At 39.4% G+C, this 25,712-nt stretch overlaps 2 protein-coding genes across 4 annotated transcripts in view; one reads left to right on the plus strand and one right to left on the minus strand.

The window, feature by feature from the left end:
- DCLRE1C (DNA cross-link repair 1C) overlaps window positions 1-25,712 on the plus strand; it is a 129,983-nt gene that overhangs the window by 35,365 nt on the left and 68,906 nt on the right. The window lies entirely within an intron of this gene.
- Window positions 1-25,712, minus strand: part of MEIG1 (meiosis/spermiogenesis associated 1) — a 53,205-nt gene that overhangs the window by 1,751 nt on the left and 25,742 nt on the right. Inside the window, exon 2 of one of the 2 annotated variants that reach the window (XM_057543771.1) lies at window positions 9,124-9,262. In XM_057543771.1, coding sequence (XP_057399754.1) covers window positions 9,124-9,196 — 73 coding nt within the window. In that variant the 5' untranslated portion in view covers window positions 9,197-9,262. Of the gene's footprint in view, window positions 1-9,123; window positions 9,263-25,712 lie in introns of those variants that run through there. The other variant, XR_009007649.1, reaches the window with a different exon arrangement.

Here is a 25,712-nt window from a genome sequence, read left to right on the forward strand (position 1 = left end):
TCACAATAAGGTAAATGGAATACCTAGAAGAAAAAAAATAAGAGGGGAGTGAAAATTCCAGTCATGAGCCTGTGCTAACAGAATGGCTGTTTATTGCTTGTATCAGGAAAATAAAATACCAGGTTTAAAGAGTGGCCAAGAGGCACAAGGCATTGGAGTGCCTTAAATTTTTGAGAAAGGCAGATAGACAAATGGAACAGAATAGAGAGCTTAGAAGTAGACCACATGTATGTGGAAACTCAGTTTATAACTGAGTTTAAAATCAGTGGGGGAAAGTGTAGATCTCTGAATAACCAAGTCAACTGGTTATTCATGTGGAAAAAATAAAATTAAATACCAAGCTCTTACGTCATATATAAAAGTCAATTCTAACTTAAATATGACAAAACACTTAAGAATTGATAGAAGAAAACATCAGCAAATAACTTTGTGACTGAGGGTTAGGATATACTTTTAAAAGTAAGCTGTAAAAAGTACAAACTTTAAGAGTAATAAACTTGACTATATTAAATTTTAAAACTTCTGTGAATCAAAAGACAACACATAAAGAGGTGGCACAGACCGGGAAAGACATTTTAACCAACCAAACCTAAAATAAATTAGGGTCAAGAATATGTAAAGAATTTCTACATGTCAATAAAAAAAGAGATTCAAATGGAAAAGTGGGCATAAGATACTAATAAGAAACTCATAAGAAAGAAAACATAAGTAGCAATACATATATGAAAATGCCCAGTCTCATCTATAAAGAGGGTTATTCCATTTAAAATCAGAGTAATTTCTTTATCTTATAACTGGAAGTTGTACCTTTTGACCACCTTCACCCATTTCCCCTACCCACTTCTGTTCTCTGAATTTGTTTTTTAAGATTCTGCATGTAAGTGATATTATACAGTATTTGTCTTTCTCTGTCTGACTCATTTTACTTAGCGTAATGCCCTTACGGTCTATCTATGATGTTGCAAATGTCAGGATTTCCCTTTTTATGGCTGAATAATATTCCATTATCTCTCTATCTAGATATCACATTTCCTATATCATTCATCTGTAGATGGATAGATTGTTTCCATGGCTTGGCTATTGTAGGTAATGCTGTAATGAACATGGGGCGTATAGATATCTCTTTGAGATACCAATTTTGTTTCCTTTGCATATATGCCCAGAAGTGGGATTGCTGAATCCTATGGTAGTTCTATTCTTTATTTTCTGAGGAACCTCCATACTGTTTGCCATAGTGGCTTCCCCAATTTACATTCCCACCAACAGTGCACGAGGGTTCCCTTTTCTCCACACCCTCATCAACCACTTGTTATCTCTTGTCATTTTGGTAATAGTCATTTTAACAGGTGTGAGGTGATACCTTTGGGTTTTGATTTGCATTTCCCTGATGATTAATGATGGTGAGCACCTTTTCATGTACTTGTTGGCCATTTGTAAGTTGTCTTTGGGAAAATGTCTATTCAATTCCTCTGTCTATTCAATTTTAAAATCAGATTGTTTGTTTTTTTTGGTATTGAGTTGTATAAGTTCCTTATATATTTTAGGTATTAACCCCTTCTTAGATGTGTGATTTACAAATATTTTCTCCCATTTGGTAAGTTGCCTTTTCATTTTGTTGATTCTTTTGCTGTGCAGAGCTTTTTAGTTTGGAGTCATCCCACTTGTTTATTTTACTTTTGTGTTTGTGCTTTAGGTGTCATATCTGAAAAATCATCACCAAGATTAAGGTCAAGGAGCTTTTTCTTTGTTTCCTTCTAGGAGTTTTATGATTTCACATCTTACATTTAAGTCTTTAATTCATTTTTTTAAAATTAATTAATTAATTAATTTATGGCTGCATTGGGTCTTCGTTTCTGTGCGAGGGCTTTCTCTAGTTGCGGCAAGTGGGGGCCACCCTTCATCGCGGTGCGCAGGCCTCTCACCATCGTGGCCTCTCCCGTTGCGGAGCACAGCCTCCAGACGCTCAGGCTCAGCAATTGTGGCTCACGGGCCCAGCTGCTCCGCGGCACGTGGGATCCTCCCAGACCAGGGCTCGAACCCGTGTCCCCTGCACTGGCAGGCAGACTCCCAACCACTGCGCCACCAGGGAAGCCCCTTTAATTCATTTTGAGTTAATTTTTGTAAGTGGTGAGAGGGGTCTAGTTTCATTCTTTTGCTTGTGAATATCCAACTTTCCCTGCACCATTTATTGAAGAGACTGTCTTTTTTCCACTGAGTATTCTTATCGCTCTTGTCAAATATTAGTTGACTGTGTATTTGGGGGTTTATCTCTGGGCTTTCAGTTCTACTGCATTTGCCTATGTGTCTGTTTTTATGCCAATAGCATACTATTTTGATTACTATGAATACGTTCTAGGGATATAATGTACAGCATGGTGACTATAGTTAACAAAACGGTATTGTATATTTGAAAGATAAAAGTTATCACAGGAAAAAAAGGTTGAAACTATATGAAGTGATGGACGTTAACTAAACTTATTGGGTGATCATTTCACGATATATACACATGTCAAATTATATGGTTCAGCTTAAACTTATACAGTATTACATGTCAATTATATCTCAGTAAAACTGGAAAAAATAGAACAAAATCAGAATAATTTCATGCACAGATTGGCAAAAAATAAAAAACCTTGGCAATAACAATATTGTCAAGGATATAGAGCAATGAGGATTTTCATGTGCTGCTTTGGCAGTGTGAATCATTTCAGTTCCTTTGGAGAAAAGTTTGACAATATCTCCTATGGTTGGGGACACTCCTATTCCACTACCCAGAAATTCCACCCCTAGATATAGACTCTGTTAGCCATGCATGCAAGAACACATACAGTTGCCCCTTGAACAACAAGAGTTTGAACTGTGAGGGTCCATTTATATGCAGACTTTTTTTTCAATAGTAAATACTATGGTACTACAGGAAACACGGTTGGTTGAATCCATAGATGCTGAACCATGAAAACAGAGGGCCAACTACTAGTTATATGTGGATTTTCGACTGTGCAGAGGGTCAGTGTCCCTAACCCCTGCATTGTTTAAAGGTCAACTGTATATAAGACTGCTCATAGAAATTATTACTAATAGCAAAAAAATGAAAAAGACTTTAATACCTGTAAAGAGAAGAGTAGATGCATAAGTTGTGTTTTAGTCACAATGGAATAATAAACACTAGTTAAAAATCAATGAAGTGGAGATCCACATACCCACGTGATGAATCTCAAAAAATTAGAGGATAAAAAACACAAGTTTCAGAGGAATGTTTACAATATGGTACATTTATATAAAGTTAGAAAAACACATGAAATGTCTATATTAAACCGTCAGCTGTTGATTTAAAACCTTGTATGAAACTACTTCCAATAATTTGAAAAAATATATTTACACATTAGTAACAGGGCTCTCTTCCAATGAATGGATTGTTTTGAGACTTCCATGGCAGAGTACTGATGACTGGAAAGTGGAGAGAAAGGGGCTTGGAAAGCAGGAGGGAGCAGAGAGGGGTGGTGTTTGGAAGGGCAACATTTCCAGGGGTGAGAAAGGCATCTTGGAAAGGGGAGAAACATCTCTTGGAGACCTGCTGGCAAAAATAAAGAAGGAGGGAGCTGAAGATAAGAGCCCTACGGATACAAGGTAGGATCAAAGAATCAGAAGAATGTGGAAACCGCAGCTCTACAAAGTGTCATTTATTTTTAAACTGCACTTCACTATAGCGACAGAAGAGGGCACTCTTGAACTAATAAACAGAGTCAGCAACTAATCACCTTGGGCTCCCCCCCAATAGAACGACCTGTTTTTGTGTGTCGGGAAAATCCAACACACTTCATCATGAACAGAAATAAACGTAACACACAGAACAAAGAAAGTAGGAATTAAACTTTTTCAGCTAATGAACATGCTTTTTAAAAAACTCACAAAGTAGGACTTCCCTGGGGGCTCAGTGGTTAAGAATCTGCCTGCCAATGCAGGGGACACGGGTTCAATCCCTGGTCCAGGAAGATCCCACATGCCGTGAAGCAGCTAAGCCCATGCATCACAACTACTGAAGCCCGTGGACCTAAAGCCTGTGCTCTGCAACAAAAGAAGCCACTGCAAAGAGAAGCCCGCACACCTCAACGAAGAGTAGCCCCCACTCGCTCCAACTAGAGAAAGCCAGCACGCAGCAACAGAAACCGAACGCAACCAAAAAGAAAAAAGAAAAAACTATATTCCAATAAAAATTTAAAAAAGAAACTCACAAAGCAAACAATACAACACTCCAACATAAATTCAAATGAGAAATTGCAGGTATGAAAAAACACTGTAACTCACAAATTTTAAATCCTGAACAGAAATAGACAAACAATTGCAAAAAAAGCTGACAGAATGCTGGAAAGAAATTGAATAAGAAGACAAAAATTATTTCAAAAATGACTGAAAGTTATCTGTGAGATAATAGATGCAAAGTATTTAAATGGATATGGAGGACAGAAATAAAAAAGCTAGGAATAAGAAAACAAAGAAAGAAGGAAAAGATCCCCAAAGAAGGTGATAATTATAAAAGGCAGAAAGAGTTCCAACACAGGAATAATTGGAGACTCTGAAGAAAGGTAAACAAACTGAAACACTGGAAAAGAACTAATATTTGAAATTATAGTCCATGCAAACTTCCCTGAAATAAAATAAGACATGAAACTGTGTGTTGAAAGATTTTGACAATTGAGGAAATGCGGTGAGGGATAGATGAGAACAACCTTTGCAACTTTTCCATAAATCTAAAACTGTTTTTTTAAATAGCTGTTTTTAAAAAAAAAAAAATGAATGGAGATCTTTGTCAAAAGTAAAAATAAAATCTGAAACAAATATTTCAAAATAGTAATATTGAAAAGGCAGGTAGTAGTTGATATACGATGGTTTGTTAGATTACTCCATTAAACCAGCTTTCCAGTTCTGGTTGTTAAGAAGAATCTTGCATAGCATTGTAAATCAACTATACACCAATAAAATTTTTTTAAAAAAAGAATATTACTCAGCCATAAAAAAGAACAAAATAATACCTTTTGCAGCAACATGGATGGACCTAGAGATTGTCATACTGAGTGAAGTAAATCAGAAAGAGAAAGACAAATATCGTATGATATCGCTTATATATGGAATCTAAAAAAATGGTACAAATGAACCTATTTACAAAACAAAAATAGAGTCATAGATGTAGAAAACAATGTTATGGTTACCAGGGGGGAGAGGGGAGAGGGATAAATTGGGAGATTGGGATTGACATATACACACTACTATATATAAAATAGATAACTAATAAGAACCTGCTGTATAATACAGGGAACTCTACTCAATACTCTGTAAGGGCCTATATGGGAAAAGAATCTTAAAAAAAAAAAAAAAGAGTGGATATATGTATATGTATAACTGATTCACTTTGCTGTACACCTGAAACTAACACAGCATTGTACAATAAATCAACTACAATCCAATAAAAAATTTTTAAAAAAAGTATCTTGCAGCAGAAAAACCCTCTCACTGAACAGGTAGATAAGCTGAATCCACACACACACACACACACACACACACACACACACACACACACACACACACACACACACTGATCTGTTTGAAGCCATCATTGAGCTTCTGAGGCAACGAGGACATTCCTGGAGAGAGGAAAATCCTGGAGAAGTGAAGTGCGATTCTTCCAGCCTTACTCCCCTTGTGGAGATGTGTCAATTACTTGGTAGAGGTCACAAGTTCTAGACTGCAGGCTGAGGCCTACTTTTAAGAGGGCAAGAGGCCAGCAAGCTATTTGCATTCCCACAGAGCTAGAGAGATAAAAATTGGAAGACAGTGCTGCAGAGCCAGCTAGGAATTGGACGCCACAGAGACAAGAGGTACAGCATTTTGTCCCTCAAGGCATTTGATTTAGTCTTAAACGTCACACATCAAGGGATTAAGAAAATACAATCAGAAAATTAAAAGAATAATGGTATTCAGTTTCATGCTGCTGTGAGAAAAATTCAAGTTCACAATCCACCAACAAGAAAGTTCCTAGGACAGACAGGGCAATAAATGTAAGCTGAAGCACAGAGACAAAAGGAACATAAAAAAAGTGAACAGAGTCTCAGTGCCCTGTTGGACAATATCAAGTGATATATCATGTTTAATTAGGAAACAGAAGGTAACAGAATTTCTTGCTCTAGAAATATAAAAATCACCTTATTGAAGAGCACTCTTGAATGCCTATTACTATTAATTATTCACCAGTAAGGAAAAGCTTTATCGTGCTTCGCATTCCTATATGTGCATGTCACCTGACCTTATAAATTACTTAGGTGGTGATGAAAGTTCACATACCTTCCATTGGATTAGGAATATCTTGGCCCCATTTGGCAAAATAATTGGAGCCACCTCCTGCCCAGGGAAAGCAAACTAGCCTAAAAGGTGACTTACGATTCTGGTATAAGCAGTTCACAACTTTGTCATTCCTAGGAGAAAATTCAAATATATTTAATGATGATGTAAATCAATTAACCTGTCCGAACTGAAAATAGGTGTGTTTTAACAGAAATTTTTATTAATTATAAAGAGAATATGTTCAAATATAAAGTGATTGCCATTTTTTTCAACAAGATAGACCAAAAAGACCAAAAAAGGTTTTCATGTATTTGTTTTTAACAATTAGAATATATAAACTTTTAGGGATGTAGGTGAAATAGTCAAGTATCTATATGTAACATTTAGGAAGTACCTTTCCTATGCACATTTAAAGCGATAGATGTGTTAATTTAGAAATCACCTTTTTCACAATTCAAGGAATAGTTTTATCTACCCAGTTTTATCTCAGCGCCTTCATGATTTCAAGTCATCTGTAAGTTTTCCAGAGCACATAATTTCCACTCCCTTCTGAGTGTTAGATAAATACATCTTTTGCATCTGCATATAATGCTGTCTTTGGAAATTTTACGCCAAGATCCAAGTATCCTTTCACCTAGTATTAGGATAATTTATTTTTTAAAAATTCAAAATATATTTATATATTTAATGTAAATATATATATAAATTCAACAATATACATTTGTATCATCCATAGTTTAAACATTTCCTGTAAAGTTTTCAAATTGATCATTAAATCGTTTACAAAGATAAGTAGTCTTTCCAAATGTGAGATTATCAACCCTAGTATTGTGATTAAATCTGTTTTGCCTCTTTTTTTCCCCCCAAACTAACAATGATTGAGATTTTTTTCAAGTTCACATGTGTTCTCTAAAGTGGACTTTGTTTTTTCATAATAAAATAATAGACAGAACACTAATAATTATGAGAGACTTTACAGAAACTTAAGCACAAGTTAAAACCTTTCTTGTGGGGAAAGATAACTTTTGAAGAAAAACTCCTTGCCTTGTATCTGGGAACTTATGTTAATAATCACTAATTTAAAGATAAAAAACAAAAGGGCTAATTTTAATGTTTTCTTTTGAAGAATAACATTTGGTACTTGAGGCTATATTCTCCTAACTAATCCTATTACCAACAAACTCACTGACTATAGATCAGCCCTAAATAAGAGCTTCATAGGTATCAACTATTTTATGGAAAAATGCTAGAGTCATTTTTTTAAGGAGTACAAAAACCTTCCGTAGTGCCTACCACAGTTTGGTAAAAACTACGTAGCTAATGGGTGATTTTTCTGAACCTTATTTCCGGAAGTTATTGAAGAGTCTCGAAAATGACTTGAATTCAACATTTCTTTAAAACAAGTCCATATTTTTAAAGCCAAGGAGCCCTACTTCAATTATTTAAATTACTTGCATTCTAAGGAACAAAAATATGTCAGAACAAGAGTAGTTTTGCCATACCTGAAGCCTATGTAATTTGCAGGAATAGGGGAGTTCTTTAAGAAAAAGAATACAAAGCTATGAAGACAAAATTAGGTGTAGACTCTTTGATCATTAGTTTCAAGGTAAAACCATCTTCTTTTGCATTGGGGATGGGCTAAGAGTTACCTTTCACTTATTTAGAGCTGTGCCAGTCTCGGTGGGTCCTCAGAACCCATACTGATGGGGTGCCTGCCCTCCACAGTGAACCCACTGCCAAGATCTCATGAGAAGGTAGAGCCTGGGAGGGTAGTGCTCATTGCTGTGAAGTCTGGACAGTTAGTAGAACCTTCTTACTCTTGGGCTCTTGCTATCTCCCCATCCATCCAACCTCCTGTGTCTCCCGAGAGAAAGAATCAAAGACCAAGAAAAGCTAACCTTGCGCAGCCAATCCTCTGGGCAGAAGACATCTACCTGAACTTGCCTTCTCTTTATCTTCCCCTTCTTCGTTTTTGAGTTAAATCATAAAATTCTAAGACTTTGGAGTCGAGAGGGGTCAGGGCGATCATTTAACCCACTATTACAGCCTAGTGACTAAGGCTGTGGACACAAAGAGATCCAAGTTCAAATCCTGGCTATACCCATCGATGTGACATTAGGCAAATGACCTGAGTGATTTAAAGTCTCAGCGTCCTCATCTGTAAAAGGAGTACAATAATAGTGTCTTCCCTAGATTTTGATTGAATGTCTCAAAAATGCTCAGCATGGTTTTAGGCACCCACTAAACAAAAATGAATGTTACCTATTATTGCTTGTTTGACAGTTGAAGAAACTGAGGCTGAGAGATGTTAAGTTACTTGCCCAAGCTCACCCAGCCAGTGACAAATCAGGAATTAGAACACAAATCCTGTTCATCCTAAAAGCTACTTCCCCACTTATCCCTCTTCCCGTGTTCTCAGCATCAGCATATAAGTAGATCACTAAGTGGCAGGGAGTGGACAACACACCTGGGAAGCTTTGAATTAGAGAGCCAGGGTTCTTTGCTACTTCAGGATGTAAATGGAATCTTGCCTTCACCTCTCTTAATCCACACGAGTGTTTTGGCCAAGTCACAGATTTACAATTTCACTTTAAAATCACCACCAAGTCAGTACCATTCTAGATAGTGAGTAGTTGGTGTCCTTTACAATACCTTGCACTTGGGGCAAAGGCCACCAAATGAGGTTTCTCTGAGAAGCCCCTTTCAATGTAAAAGGGCAACCTCCAAATGCAGAATATCGGAGCACCTGGGGGGGGGGTGAACCAGATTGCACTTGAAGTCACATACCTAGCTGTCCCAGCTTCGTCTCTTCTGTCCATTCTGTGAGGAGATGGTGCAGAATTGCTAGTCTCAGCAACATGGGGTATAAAACCTCTCACCAGCCTTGTGCACACTTTTAAATCTATTGACTGTATTGCTCCAAACTCTGTTTAAAAAAAAAAAAAAATGGAGAAGGGGAAGAAATGGATTAGAAACAACATAACAGATGTTATGTTGGAGTTGCCTGCCTCATTTCACATTCAGTTACCAGTAACTGCTTCCATTACCTGAACCCCCAGCTAACATAGAGAAAGACAAAGATGCAACATTTGTAAACTCTAGCAAGTAACCAAACCTGCAGCCAAACCAGGCAGAAAACACGCAATACCTACTAAAAAATTGGGCTCCAAGGGAATGTTTGCTTTTAAAATATGGATGTCTTCATTTTCTAGGTATTTATAAATTTTTAAGTCTTAAGGAAGAGTTGGGAAGTCTACGAAAGGCTTCACTGCTCTGTCAAACTTCCAGCTCGCAAGCTGCAAATATTCAGAAAAGAAATGAAGAATTACCCCCAGATCTGTCATTTGGAGTGGGTTTTATCCTTTTACTTCCTAGAGGCTCCTTGAATCATGTCAAGGCTTCGGATTACTCAGCTATGAACCTCAGAAGTGTTCCCGGGAGGCCAGGCTGATCTCTCAGCCTCCTGACTTTTTATAGGGCAGTGCATGGCCCTTGGAGGAACTGAAAGACTTGCTTAACTAATGGAATAAAGTTCACTGAGGTGGGGAATCGTCTTGTCACTCAGACTATTTTCTTAGTAAGAATGGCCTGGAGAAATCAAATTCTCAGAAGAACCACGCAGATGACTCATTAGGATTTCACTGACTTCTTAGAAAATGAGACAAAATGCAGGAAAAGATGGCTTCTTCTACCAAGAAAAATCGGTGCTCAGAGGTTGGATACCCATTTTCTGTGTTTATTACTGAAGACTGTTGTTGAGGGCTACAGGACTTCAATAAAATTAGGCTAAATTCCTTCAGCTCTTTCTGACTGAAATAGGTAAAACATATTCTTCTCTCTGATGTCATCTGATTTTTGACTTGGCGCATCTGGTGATCAATGATACTTAAGAGGAGTGTTTAAATTTACTCAAGAGACATTTTTTTGAGGGCTCATCATTTAAGTCCTGTGTCATTTCTCAACATTTGGAGGTATCCTCAGTTAAAAGTGATAGTGACTCTGTCCTCAAGAGGAAACCAGTAGAAGCATCTATTTGATTGGATTTCAGAGGAAAGAAGAGAGGGAATGAGATAGAGACAATATTCAAGAGATAATGGCTTCGATTTTTCCAGAACTGATACATACTACCAGTCCAAAGGGAAAAGATACCTAGCAAACTCCTAGCAGAATAGATTAAAAAGAAAGAAATCTACATATAAGTTCATTATGGTGAAATCAGAAAACAGACAAAGACAAAGGGCATATATTAAAAGCCAGGAGGGTGAGGAACTGGGGATGGACTATTATCTTGGAAGGAATAGCAGTTAGACTGGAAAGCTAGAAGAGAGTCTAATAATCTCTTCAAGTGCTAAAAGAAAAACTGCCAAATTAGAATTCTCCAAACAGCACTTAAGCAGGGAAAACTAGAAGAATCAGGCTTGAGAGAGATTAAGATGGTGGAGTGGGAGGATGTAAAGCTCACCTCCCCCAACAAATGCATTAAAAATACATCTAGGGCCTTTTAATATTTTTTCTTTGAATTTAATTTTTATTAGTTTGATTAATATGTGTCTTGGTGTGTTTCTCCCAGGTTTTATCCTGTATGGGACTCACTGTGCTTCCTGGACTTGGGTGGCTATTTCCTTTCCCATGTTAGGGAGGTTTTTGACTATAACCTCTTCAGATATTTTCTCAGACTCTTTCTTTTTCTCTTCTTCTTCTGGGACCCCTATAATTCGAATGTTGGTGCATTTAGTGTTGTCCCACAGGTCTCTGAGATCGTCTTCAATTCTTTTCATTCTTTTTTTTTATTCTGCTCCTTGGCAGTTATTTCCACTATTCTGTCTTCCAGCTCACTTATTTGTTCTTCTGCCTCTCTTATTCTGTTATTGATTCCTTCTAGTGTATTTTTCATTTCAATTATTGTGTTGCTCATCTCTGTTTGTTCTTTAGTTCTTCTAGATCTTTGTTAAACATTTCTTGTATTTTCTTGATCCATGCCTCCATTCTATTTCCGAGATTCTGGATCATCTTTACTGTCATTACTCTGAATTCTTGTTCAGGTAGGTTGTCTATTTCCTCTTCATTTATTTGGTCTTGTAGGTTTTTACCTTGTTCCTTCATCTGTGACACATTTTTTTTGTCTTTTTTTTTTTTTTTTTTTTTGATGGGTGGGATTGTGTGCCTATCTTACTGGTTGTTTGGCCTGAGGCTTTCAGCACTGGAGTTTGTAGGCTGTTGGGTAGAGCCAGGTCTTGGTGCTGAGATGAGGACCTCCTGGAGACTGAACCAGGAAGAATTAGGAAATATAAATAGACCTATCACAAGTGATGAAATTGAAACTGAAATTTAAAATCTTCCAACAAACAAAAGTCCAGGACCAGATGGCTTCACAGGCGAATTCTATCAAACATTTAGAGAAGAGCTAACACCGATCCTTCTCAAACTCTTCCAAAAAATTGCAGAAGGAGGAACACTCCCAAATTCGTTCTATGAGACCACCATCACCCTGATACCAAAACCAGACAAAGATATAACAAAAAAAGAACATTACAGACAGATATCACTAATGAACATAGATGCAAAAATTCTCAATAAAATACTAGCAAACAGAATCTAACACATTAAAAGGATCATACACCATGATCAAGTGGGATTTATTCCAGGAATGCAAGGATTCTTCAATATACACAAATTAATCAATGTGACACACCATATTAACAAATTAAGGAATAGAAACCATATGATCTTCTCAGTAGCCTTCGTGGGAGGGCTGGATTTTACGAGGACATCAGTCATGCCCTTCCTCAGTGTGTGCCGGCAGCTCTCCTCTTGGTAGGGAGTGTGGCTGGAGATGGAGCCGGCACAGGGTGTGAGGCAGGGTTTCCTTCTGCTCCGTGGCCATCACCGCCCTGGCAGGAGTGGGTCTGCTCCCAAATTGCTAGAGCAGAAGACCTCAGTGCTGGCTCTGTTCCTTTCCTGGCAGGGACTAATTCTGTTAAATTAGAATCTAATTTAAATTAGAATCTAATTCTGTTAATTTAGAATCCTTTGTTTAAAAAAAAGTGTGATTTTTTTGAGGGTTTTAAAAATTTTGATAACATTTTTTCTATTTAAGATGGTTAAAGATGTTCTTACCTTAAGGTAGAGTGACAGATTACAGCATCTCCCCAAAGATGTTTTGATCCTATTACTATGTAATGAAAATGCCAGAACTAAGTAACTTGGACTAGGCTAAGGTCTAATATAGGTATTTCCCTCTTGGCTTCCTGATAGGAGGAATCAAAAGGGGGAAACCACCAAATGTTGAGCTCATGAAAATGTCTCTCCCTTTATGGCAAACCCAGCAGTATTAAAGCAAGCAAACAAACAAAAACAAAAAAAAGGACAAAATTTAAAAATCTATTTATTCCAAGAGTATGATGGGCAGATATTTTAATATCTCAATAATGTCCTAATGTGGTGGTGTGTATTTTTTTTCTTGGTAAGGGTATAACGCTTTCACTTGCTTAATGGATGATATTTCAGATTTTTAAAGAGACCATAGCAAAGAACAAAGTTGAGTGAGATATTTATATGGTACATTCCCTCTGCAACATGTGTGACAACTTAACTTGGCTACAGAAAAAGAGTGCCATGCCCAATACCACTGCCAGGACCTTTCCTTCACCTAATGGTATAAGTTTCTCTTATCAATTGGAATCTCCCAAGTCCCATAAAATAGTATTGTTTTTGGGACAATAGATACAATAGAACGTCTTTCATCATTTAATTCGGTGGAGGCAGGGCCGAGGGGGAATATAAATCAGTAAGCCTTTGAGTAGGGACCAGAAAGTATGGCTTTAGATCCATTTTTTAATGATTCATTTCCTTTTTGGTCATATAACTGCACAGCTGGAGATGAAAGGGGAAAATAATAGAAAATTTCACTTTTAGGTGCCAATAATACATTGCACTACACTGATGGAAGAAGTTATCCAAAGTACTGTATAACATCTTGTTTATTATTTAATGTTTACTAAAGTGAAAAATGTTAGTGATTTTCCAAACAGCCAAATAAAAATAATTCTTTGTAAATAAAAACACTGTTAGGGGCTTCCCTGGTGGCGCAGTGGTTGAGAATCTGCCTGCTAATGCAGGGGACACGAGTTCGAGCCCTGGTCTGGGAAGATCCCACATGCCGCGGAGCAGCTGGGCCCGTGAGCCACAATTACTGAGCCTGCGCGTCTGGAGCCTGTGCTCCGCAACAAGAGAGGCCGCGATAGTGAGAGGCCCGCGCACAGCGATGAAGAGTGGCTCCCACTTGCCACAACTAGAGAAAGCCCTCGCACAGAAACGAAGACCCAACATAGCCATAAATTAAAAATAAATAAATAAGTAAATAAAGATTAAAAAAAAAAGGAAAGCATTAAAAAAAAAAAAACTGTTAGTAATGAAAAAAAATAATAGTAGGAGGCCTTAATACCCTCTGACATCAATGGACAGATCATCCAGACAGAAAATCAGGCAACAGTAGTCTTAAATGACAAATAGACCAGTTGGACTTAATGGATATCTATAGGACATTGCAGCCAAAATCAGCAGAAAACATATTCTTTTTAAGTGCACATGGAACAGTCTCCAGGATAGATCACATACTAGGCCACAAAACGAGCCTCAACAAATTTAAGAGGATAGAAATTTTATCAATCATTTTTTCCAACCACATGGTATGAAACTAGAAATCAACTACCAAAGAAAAATGGGAAAAGAACAAACATGTGGAGGAGACTAATCAACATGCTACTAAAAACCCAATAAGTCAGTAATGAAATCAAAGAGGAAATCAGAAAATACCTCAAGACAAATGAAAATGGAAACACAACTTTCCGAAATCTATGGCATGCAGGAAAAGCAGTTCTGAGAGGGAAGTTTATAGTGATACAGGCCTTCCCAAGAAACAAGAAAAATTTCAAATAAACAAATGAACCTACCACCTAAAAGAATTAGAAACAGAAGAACAAAGCCCAAAGTCAGCAGAAGGAAGGAAATAATAAAGATCAGAGAGGAAATAAATACAATGGAGATTGAAAAATAGAAAAGATCAATGAAACCAAGAGCTGTTTTTTGAAAAGATAAACAAAATTGATAACCCTTTAGCCACGCTCACCAAGAAGAAAAGAGAGAGGACCCAAATAAACAAAATAAGAAATGAATGAGGATAAATAACAACCAATACCACAGAAATACAAAAAATTATAAGAGAATTCTATGAACAGTTATATGCCAACACATTGGATAACCTAGAAGAAATGGACACATTTCTAGAAACATACAATATGCCAAGACTGAGTCAAGAAGAAACAGATGATTTGAACAGACCGATCACTAGAGGTGAAAATAAATTTGTAATTTAAAAAACTCCCAGCAAACAAAAGTCCAGGACCAGACAGCTTCACAAGGGAATTCGACCAAACCTATAAAGAAGAACCAATACCAATCCTTCTCAAACTATCCAAAAATTGAAGAGGAGGGAACACCCCCAAATTTATTTGAGGAGGCCATCATTACCCTGATACCAAAACCAGCCAAAACACTACAAAAAAGAAAATTATAGGCTGATATTTTTGGTGAATATAGATGCAAAAATCCTCAACAAAGTGTTAGCAAACAAAATCCAACAACATATTAAAAAGATCATACACCATGATCAAGTTGGATTTATTCCAGGGTAACAAGGATGGTTCAACATTCCCAAATCAATCAGTGTGATACATCACATTAACAAAAGGAAGGATAAAAATCACATAATCATCTCAATAGATGCAGAAAAAGCAACTGACAAAATTCAACATCCATTTATGATACAACTCTCATTGAAATGGGTATAGAGGGAACATATCTCAACATAATAAAGACCATTTACAACAAACCCACAGCCAATATCATACTTGATGGTAAAAGGCTAAGTGTTCCCCACTAAATTCAAGAACAAGACAAGGATGCCCACTCTTGCCACTTCTATTTAACATAGTATTATTAGGGAGTCTGAGCCACAGCAATCAGATAAGAAAAAGAAGTAAAATATATCCAAATTGGAAGAGAAGAGGTAAAACTGTCACTATTTGCAGATAACATGATACTTTATATAGTAAACCCTAAAGTCTCCACCCAAAAACTTAGAACTAATAAATGAATTCAGCAAGGTTGCAGGATACAAGATTAATGTACAAAAATCTGTTGCATTTCTATACACTAATAATGAAATATCAGAAAGAGAAAGTAAAAAATAAAACCCACTTAAAATCACATCCAAAAAAACAAAATACCTAGGGATAAACTTAACCAAAGAGGTGAAAGACCTATACTCTGAAAACTATAAAACATTGATGAAGGAAATTGAATATGATACAAAGAAATGGAAAGCTATCCCATACTTTTGGATTGAAAGGATTAATATTGTTAAAATGCTCACACTACCCAAGGCAATCTGCAGATTTAATGCAATCCCTATCAAAATACCCATGACATTTCTCAGATAACTAGAACAAATAATCCTAAAATTCATATGCAACCACAAAAGACCCTGAATTGCCAAAGCAATCTTGACAAAAAAGAACAAAGCTGGAGGCATCACCCTCCCAGACTTCAGGCTATAATACAAAGCTACAGTATTCAAAACAGCATGGTATTGGCACAAAAACAGACACGTAGATGAATGGAACAGAATAGAGAGCCCAGAAATAAACTCACACACCTATGGTCAAACAATCTACAGCAAAGGAGGCAAGAAAATACAATGGAGAAAAGACAGTCTCTCCAACAAGTGGGGCTGGGAAAACTGGATAGCTACATGTAAAACAATGAGATCAGAACAGTCCTTCACACAAAATAAACTCAAAATGGTTTATTGATCTAAATGTAAGACCTGAAACCATGAAACTCCTAGAAGATAACATAGGTGGAACACTCCTTGACATAAATCGTAGCAATAACTATTGGATCTGTCTCCTAAGGCAAAAGAAATAAAAGCAAAAACAAACAAATGGGAACTAATTAAACTTAAAAGCTTTTTCACAGCAAAGGAAACCACTGACAAAATGAAAACACAGTCTATGGAATGGGAGAAAATATTTGCAAATGATATGACTGACAAGGGGTTAATATCCAAAATATATAAATAGCTTATACAACTCAGTATCAAAAACAAAAACAAAAACAAAAAAAACACCGAATCAACAAATGGGCAGAAGAACTGAGTAGACATTTTTCCAAAGAAGACATACAGATGGCTAAAAGGCACATGAAAAGATGTTCAGCATCACTAATTATTAGAGAAATGCAAATCAAAACAACAGTGCAATATCACATCACATCTGTCAGAATGGCTGTCATCAAAAAGTCTACAAATAACAAATGTTGGTGAGGATGTGGAGAAAAGGGATCCCTTGTACACTGTTGGTGGAAATGTAAATTGGTGCAGCCACTATGGAAAACAGTACAGAGGTTCGTCCATAGAGCTACCATATGATCCAGCATATATATCTGGAAAAAATGAAAACACTAATTTGAAAAGCTGCATCCATCCCAATGTTCATAGCAGTACTATTTACAATTGAGAAGACATGGAAGCAACCCAAGTGCCCATAAACAGGCGAATAGTTAAAGAAGATATGATATATATATGTGTGTGTGTGTATGTGTGTATGTGTATAATATATATCACAATGGAATATTACTCAGCCATAAAAAAGAATGAAATTCATGTTGCCATTTGCAGCAACATGAATGGACATAGAGAATATTATGCTTAGTGAAATAAGTCAGACAGAGAAAGACAAACACTGTATGATATCACTTATATGTGGAATCTAAAAAATAATACAAATGAATGTATATTCAAAACAGAAACAGACCCACAGATATAGAAAACAAACTTTGGGGTTACCAAAGGGGATAGGGAAGGGGGAGGAACAAATTAGGGGTATAGGATTAAGAGATACAAACTACTGTGTATAAAGTGGAAAGCAACAAGGGTATATTGTATAGCACAGGGAATTATAGCCATTATCTTGTAATAACTTAAAATGGAGTATAATCTGCAAAAATACTGAATCATTATGCTGTACACCTGAAACTAATATAATATTGTAAATCAACTATACTTCAATAAGCAAAAGAAGCAGGGCAAAATAAAGACATTTTCAAATGTCTTTTAAACTAAGTTTGCCACCTGGAAGACATTCACTAAATGAAAGTTTAAAGGAAATACATACTTTGGGCAGAAAGTAAATGACTGCAGATGGAAGATTTGAGATGCAAGAGGGAATAAAAAAGACAGTGGTAAATATGTGAGCAAATGTAAATTAACATTAATTGCATAAAATAATAATTGTAATTTCTAGTTGGCCTTAAAATATATATGGAATTAAATATTGAACAAAAAATAATGTATATATCAGGAGCAACTAAAGGAATTTCCTTATAGTATCTTTGAGGGTTTTTTAAATTTAGAGTTTAATAAATATGCATGTTTTAATTTCTAAGGCAAGTCTTTAAAAGAACAGAAACACATGATATGCCACCCAAACTGGAAGAGAGGAATGTTTAGTGAATCAGAAAGAAAGGAGAAAAGTAAGGAAAAACATAGAACAGGTAAAACAAGCAGAAAATACAAGGTAGCAGATTTAAACCCCAAATATCAGTGACTGTGTTTTATATTACATATTAATGGACTGAATTCTCTAGGTATGATGCAAAATTGTCAGTTTTGGTTAAATACTGTATGTATGAGACATATCTAAGAAGATATTACTCTTATGATTTTAAAATAATTTCAAATGTAAAATATTCACTGCCAGGCTCTGGCACAGAAGAAACAAGTTCTGAAAGATGACTAGCTACCAGCTAGGCAGTGGAAAAGAAGGCATGGAGGATGGAGTGCCAGAGAACAAGGCAGAAAGAACAACAGGTGCCTTAGCCCCAGAAGTGAGACGGTGCATGGTCAATTCAGAAACTGAAAGGATTTGGACTTGTATACGGATGGAGGGCAGAGCATGGATGGGAAGATGGTGAAAGAACAAGCAAGGATATAAGGAGGAGACAGATTGTGAATGACCTGGTGAGCAAGCAATTTGAAAGATTTGGGACTTGATCTTAAGAATGATGAGAATCCATGGAAAGGTACACTGACCAGAATCACCTTTCAGGATGATGGCTCTGACTACAAGGTCACGGCAAAGAGAAAGTTAGGAGGCTCTTGTAATGATCTAGGAGAGAAAGGATGATACTTGGGGTAATCCTAACATTAGGATACACTTAAAGAACAGTTACTAAGGGCCAGGCATCACTCATGCTTTTAATATGTATTAAGTTTTTTTTATATAAATTTATTTTATTTTATTTATTTATTTTTGGCTGTGTTGGGTCTTCGTTGCTGCGCGCGGGCTTTCTCTGGTTGTGGCGAGCGGGGGCTACTCTTCGTTGCGGTGCGCGGACTTCTCATTGTGGTGGCTTCTCAGTAGTTGTGGCACGTGAGCTCAGTAGTTGTGGCTCGTGGGCTCCAGAGTGCAGGCTCAGTAGTTGTGGCGCACGGGCTTAGTTGCTCCGTGGCATGTGGGATCTTCCCGGCCCAGGGCTTGAACCCATGTCCCCTGCATTGGCAGATGGATTCTTAACCACTGCACCACCAGGGAAGTCCCTGTATTAAGTCTTAATTTTCACAATTATGTGGACATTCTTCCCCCCACATGATAAAGGTATTATTATTGTTATTTTATTATTATAAAATATTATACACTTATGTTATTATTTTATTTTATTTATTTTTTTGGCTGCACTGTGAGGCTTGTGGGATCTTGGTTCCCTGACCAGGGATCGAACCCATGCCCCCCGCAGTGGAAGCACAGAGTCCTAACCACTGGACTGCCGGGGAATTCCCAAGGTATTATTATTATCTACATTTTGAAAATGAAGAAACTAAGGCACAGAGATGTTAAGTGAGTAAAAGGCACATGTTGGTAAGGAGTAGACCCAGATAGTCTGGCTCCAGAAGCTGTGCTCTGAAACCCCAGTACACGCCACCACACTCTGCACTGTGCATTGTGTGCCACAGCTGCTTCCACCCCTGGAGTCCACGGGATTTGGTGATTTATTAGATATGAGGAGTGTGGGAGAGCTACAGACAGGATGACTCCCAGCTTTCTGGCTTAGGCAACAGACGGGGTGTGTGGTGATGTCATTTCTAGAGACAGAAAACAGGAGGAGTGGATTTGGGGGAAAGGTGGTGTGTTTAGTTTTGGATTGTTAAGGTATCTGTGAGGCGTCTGTGGGGGGGATTTCCAGGGAGTATTTGGCTGTAGGGATCCGGATCCCAGGAGCGTGTCTGGGAGTAGGTTTGGGGATTGTCTGCACCAAGGGGAGGGCATGAGAAGGCCTGGAGAGAACGGAGAACAGTGGTCTCCACTGGGAGTGGAGGCTGGGAGGCGTAAGAGACTCCACGCCATAGCAGACATGTACTGCGGACCCTCTTTCTAGAAGAATTGCCCGTGCCTATTTATTGTATTGGTGCCTGGTACCATTGTGGGAGTGGAGGTGAGGGCTGTGGACGCCCTCTCTCAAACCCACCCATAGATTCTGTAAGGGTCAGTGGGATTCAGGTTAAGAGCGACAAGAAAATGGGTGAGGACAGAGCTCCGGGATTCACTAGTATCGAATCCAAGGGAAGCTTGGATGGGGCAGCCAGGAAATTAGGAGGAAAAGTGAGCAAGAAGCCCCCTCAGGAAGAGGGCCCTTTGCCGCAGCCTGGGCCCTACACTCTGGACAGTGGTGTAGACACAATCTCAGCAGGACCGTGTTGGCTGAGGGTCTCAAAAAACCACCTACAAGTGCAACTTTATAGGGAGGTATTTAAGACTCCAGCTTTTTTTTTTTTTTTAATGAGCTGACCATTTTTGCCAGAGTGCAGGGTGGTCGTGTTACAGACACACGAGATTGGCGAATTCTCTGAGAACCTGCCCTTCAAAGCTACCACCGCATCCCCTCTTAGTGACTTTTAGTACACCCAGTGTGTTCTCCTGAAATCTCTCCAATATGAGTCAAGTTGCCAGAGACTCCTACACCTGCTGTTTGCCCCGAGGGCTGGGGTGTGCCTGTCCTGAGCCAGCCAGACTGCGGGCTTGGCCTTTGGCTCTCTGCCTTGGCCGTACAGCTTGGAGAAGTGTTGTTCTCGGGCAGAGCTGTTGTCAAACAGAGTAAAGACCAGCACTTACAATGAAGAGGCCGCTTAAGTTCAGTGCCTCCCAAATGTAGAGACTTCAGGCCCAGGAGCTGTGGGCATGCAGGATTCCTGGACCATTCCTTTGCCCCATTCAGATGCTCCACTGTATGTGGACAGCTCAGGAGAAATGGGTTGCATATTTGCTGAAGAGGCCACCAGGGAATGAAGTCTGCCCGTGTAGACCCCCTGTACGCATTTTATTCTAAATGAATTAGAAAGCTAAATATTTTTTCCCAAAAGTTATAAAGCTAAAAGAGAAAAGGTTATAGTCGGATACTTATGTAATTTTGGAATTGGGAAGACTTTCTAAGCAAGATAGCCGTAAAGCCATAAGGGAAAATTTTAAATATTAGACCCCATAAAAATTTTAAGTGTCTATAAAGGAGAAAATACCATAAATTAAGCTGAATGCTAAAAACTAAACTGGGTAAAGTATTTGCAGTCTGAACAATAGACAACAAACTAGGCAATGGAATATAAGCAGAGGGTAGTATCTCTCATAGGCCTGTTGTGAGGATTAAATGAGATTAAAGTGCCCAAAGTAAAAATTCTTAATAAATGACAGGTTCTATCCATGCTTTTATAAAGGGCACCTACAAATCATTTTTTTAAAAGATGGATAATGGAAAAAGGATATGAATGAGCTATTCGTGGAAAAATATAAATGGCCTATAAACATATGAAAAGATGTGTAGCCCCACTCCTGGTTAAATAAAGGAACATTAAATCTACAGTGAGTTTTTTTCTACCTTCCAGATGTTGGGGATGAAAAAGTATGGTTATATTTCAGGGCTGGCAAAGATGTAGGGAAATCGATGTTCTTATTTATTATTCGGTCCTTTGTTCTTCTACAGGTAAGGTGATTTTTCCTCTCTGGCTCTTTTCATCTTTGATTTTCTGTACTTTGAAAATGATTTGCCAAGGTGCCGTTTTGGGGGCATTTATCCTGTTTGGCGTTCTCTGAGCTTCTTGGACCTGTGGGTTAGCCCCTGCTGTTGACTTGGGGAAATCCTCAGTCATTATTGTTTCAAATATTTCTTCTGTTTCTTTCTCTCTTCTCCTTCTGGTGCTCCCATTACACATATGTTATACTCTCTGTAGTTTTCCCACAGTCCTCGGATGTTCTGTTCTGTTTTTTTCCATCTTTGTTCTCTTTGCTTTTCAGGTTTAGGGGGCCTCTGAGGTTTCCACTGCTATATCCTCAAGCTCAGAGATTCTTTCCTCAGCCACGTCCAGTCTACCAATAAGCCCATCAAAGACATTCTTCATTTCTGTCACAGCGTTTTTGATTCTTCTCGGTTCTTTCTTAGGATTTCCATCTCTGCTTACATTGCCCGTCTGTTCTCGTATGCTGTCTACTCTGTCCATTTGAGCCCTTAGCATATTAATCATAGTTGTTTCAAATCCCAGGCCCGATCATTCCACCGTCCCTGCCACGTCTGGCTCTGATGCTTGCTGTATCTTTTCCAACCGCGTTTTTGGCCTTTTGGAATGCCTTGTAGTTTTTTCTTGATAGCCAGACGTGATGTCCTGGGTAAAAGGAGCTGCTGTAAGTAGGCCTTTGGTCATGCGGTGGTGAGGCGTGTGGGGCGGGAGGCATTGCAGGGTCCTGTGATCCGGCCTCAGTCTTTTAGTGAGCCTGCGCCTCTGGACCGTGAGGTCACAGAAGTGAACAGATGGCTGATGGGGGCTGGAGCCAGGTATTTCTTTCCCCCAGATTAGTTACGCTCTGACCGTAGCCCAGCTGCTTAGGCTCTGGTTGACTAGTTTCTGCTGAGGACAGGCCTTGTTAAGCAGCACAGAACATCTGGCCTATTTCAGAAATGATTCCTCTTCCCCTCCGTCTACCAGAAGCTCGAGGGGATTTTTCCCCGCTCTCCACTGTTGGGAACCTGACTGCGCTCCTGGGGGTAAAACTCACACAAGCGTGGGAGACCCCTGTGACTGGGCTCGTAACTCCCGGGCTTGTCCACATGTAGCCTCCAGGGCTCTGTGAATTGCGGTCCAGGGGTTCCCGCCTGAGCGCCGGCTCCCATGGAGGTTTCCACGCGTGAGTCTCTGCTCCCAGAAGCTGTCTCTCCAACCTTGGGGACAGCAGTTTGTCCTGTGTCCTTGCCTCCCTCCCTTAGGGATCTCAGAAGAATTGTTGATTTTTCAGTCTGCTGGGATGGAGTGGTAATCCGTGGTAATCAGCCTCCGGAACAGGCTGATTAACTGTACATTTTTTTGGGGGGGGGGGCCGCACCTCGTGGCTTGTGGGATCTTAGTTCCCCGACCAGGGATCGTACCCACGCCCTTGGCAGTGAAATCTCGGAGTCCTAACCACTGGACCACCGGGGAATTCCCCAGATAATTCCTCTTGAAAGGTGCATCTGCAGTGTTTCCTTAGCGGCTTCCCCGACCCGAGCCGACACCGCTGTGGGGAGCTGGAGGAGTCTGGGCTTCTTCTCCCGTCTCAGCCACCCTGAGGCAGTGGCAAACCACACACCTCTGTGGGCCTGGATTTCCTCCCCTGCCTCAGGGGATGGGTGTGAGATCCGAGGACAGCATGAACGAGGAAAGGAGGGGTGCTGGGCCATGCGGTCTCCAAGGCTCCTTTTAGTTGTGACATTCTTCGATTTCATGACTTGCCAAGTTGGAAAATGGTATGCGATGCGCCTGTGGTTCCTTCCGCCCCGCCGGGTCAGTTCTACCTCCGTACCTCCTCCTGGGGCCTCAACCCAGCCCCACAAAAAGAAAGGATGAGACGCTTTAGACTCGGAAGAAAAACAGGGCACGGAAGACGGTGTAGTCGGTGCCATTCCCGGGATTTGGAATGTCACTGCTCCAACAGGCCAAGCTTTCTCTGGTCTGTGGCCTCCTTTTCCCTCCTGTTGCTTTTCTCCACGTTCCTAGAAGGTGCAGCGCCTTCCCTCGCTGCATCCTCTCCCGGCTCCTCCTCAACTCCTGCTTCCAGCAAGTTGAACGAAGGACCCCAGCTTTTCAACTCTCAGGGCTTCCCAGTGGAAAACTGACTCTACAGCCTCAGACACTCTGCAGTGTCAGCAACGGCTGCAGTGGTACCCAGGGTGGGCACTCCCAAGATGACAAGTCATTCGTCCATCGTGGAGAGTACCTACCAGGCCAAGATGGCGGGCCGCAGGCTGCTTCCGGCCTCAGCACACTCTGCCACGGGCTAGCTTTCCTTCACCACCATTAGACCCCAGGAGGGCCTTGGCCTTCTCCCGTCACTGCCTTTTCTTTTGGAGTTCCTTGCCTTCCGTGGCTCCTGTAAAAATTTCTTCACCTCTTCCTCTACTAGCAGTTCCACGTGCTAAGGATTATTGGGAGGGGCAGCCCTCCTTGAGTTAGAAAAGGTCCATACGCTCCTTAGGGCCATGGGTGGCTATCTGTCCCCAGCTCACTTAACTAAGAGGAGGGGCTTTGATGAACAGCCAGCAGGCTCCCACCGCCAGCAGCTTTCCCTAAATTTCCACATTACCTGTCCCTGTCTGTCTGTCTGTCTCCTTTACGATCTCCACACCTCTCCCCTCCCCCTGCCCTCTCTTCCTCCCTCTCTTCTTTCCTTCCTCATCTTCTACCGCTTTCTTTCTATGCATATGTTAATGGTAAAGAAAAAGAAGGAGTCGGTCATGTTTATATGCCTAGATTTTTAACTCAGGAAAGGATTTGACCTTTTCTGTCACCCAGTATCTTGATTAAGTACATCCAGAAATCTGAACTTATGACCCTTAAAAAGTTAGGAACCACTGATTTCTAGCAATTATTCTTGCTATATACAAAATCCAAAGTCAGTAAAATCGCTGAATGAGATCAATACTTTCCTTCCTTGATAGGTATCAGAATGAAGAAAGCTGTTTTTCTCATGAGATAGAAAGGCAGAGAGGAATTTAATTTCCACTTCTCTGAATTTAAGAACATTTTGACCTCATGCCTTCTGAGAACCCCTTCAGAAACCCCTTCTCATGCCAGAAATGGCAGTAGTGAGAAGCCTAATGTATGTGGCACTTTGACCAGCAAGTCACAAAATTCTCTGTTGGGATAGTTTTCACTTACAGGATTTATCTGTGTTCTTGTTGAGAAGCATCACGCTAAGATTTCCACAAACTGCCTGTTACCTTCTGGGCAATAAGGCAATACAGTAAAGATGCTGGACAGTATCCATGTGGCCCCAGGGCAGTTTTCATTAAAGTTTTCATCTTTGTTTTATAGATTATGTGTGGTAACAAAAGGAACTCTGTACACCACTAAAAAATCATTCTGTGAAAGACATAAAATAACAAGATAAATTAAGCAAAAGTAGAATAGCTTTTCCTCAATGCAAAACGTCTGGGTAGCTGTAGTTTAGAATGAATAGAAAGGTACAGTGAGGGCTTTGAAGCCAACATACCGAGTTCATCTCCCAACTCTACCATCTAACCAGCTCTGTGACCTGGGGCCAGTTACTGAATCTCTCTGTGCTATATGGGGTTACGGTGAGAATTCGGGAGTCTCAAATGTTAGCTGTAGTCCTTTTGGTTAGAAAGAAATACACCAACATTGTAATATATTTTGTATTTGAGCATGAAACCATAGGTGACTTAATTTTTCCTACTCAGGATAATTTCCTAAATGTTGTTTAATGAATGTGTACCACTTTCAAATGAAAAAAAAAAAAAAAAGAAATTCAGAGTTTCCATTTCAGAATCCACTTGGATTCCATTTTCCAATGGACCCAACTTATTCTGGTAATAAATTATTCCTACCTTTATATCATAGAGTTCTACCTCAGTTGTAACAATAGAATTCTATTTTGTTAGTTATTACTCATTAGTGCTATTCTTACTAGTTTGTTTAGTATTAGTATTATTCGTTCATTCATCTACCCACCCATCCATGCTAGCCTTCAGTGCTAAGTGACACAAAGATAAACACGGGCAGTTCTGCCTCCTTGACTTCATAGTCTTGTAAGGAGACAAGGGGCATGAGAAAACAACGTGTGACAAGTGCTGAAATAAAAGGGCCCTATCAGGGGAAGGACCCCTCACCCAGATTGGAGGCGGTGGAGACCGTGAGGAGTCTTCCTCTGAAATGTGGCCCAGTTGAGCAAGAAGGAAGAGTGGAAGCCAACCAGGAAAAAAGCACCAGGCTGGCTTGTGGG

This window comes from Balaenoptera acutorostrata, chromosome 3, assembly GCF_949987535.1.
Source record: "Balaenoptera acutorostrata chromosome 3, mBalAcu1.1, whole genome shotgun sequence".
Classification (NCBI taxonomy): domain Eukaryota; kingdom Metazoa; phylum Chordata; class Mammalia; order Artiodactyla; family Balaenopteridae; genus Balaenoptera; species Balaenoptera acutorostrata.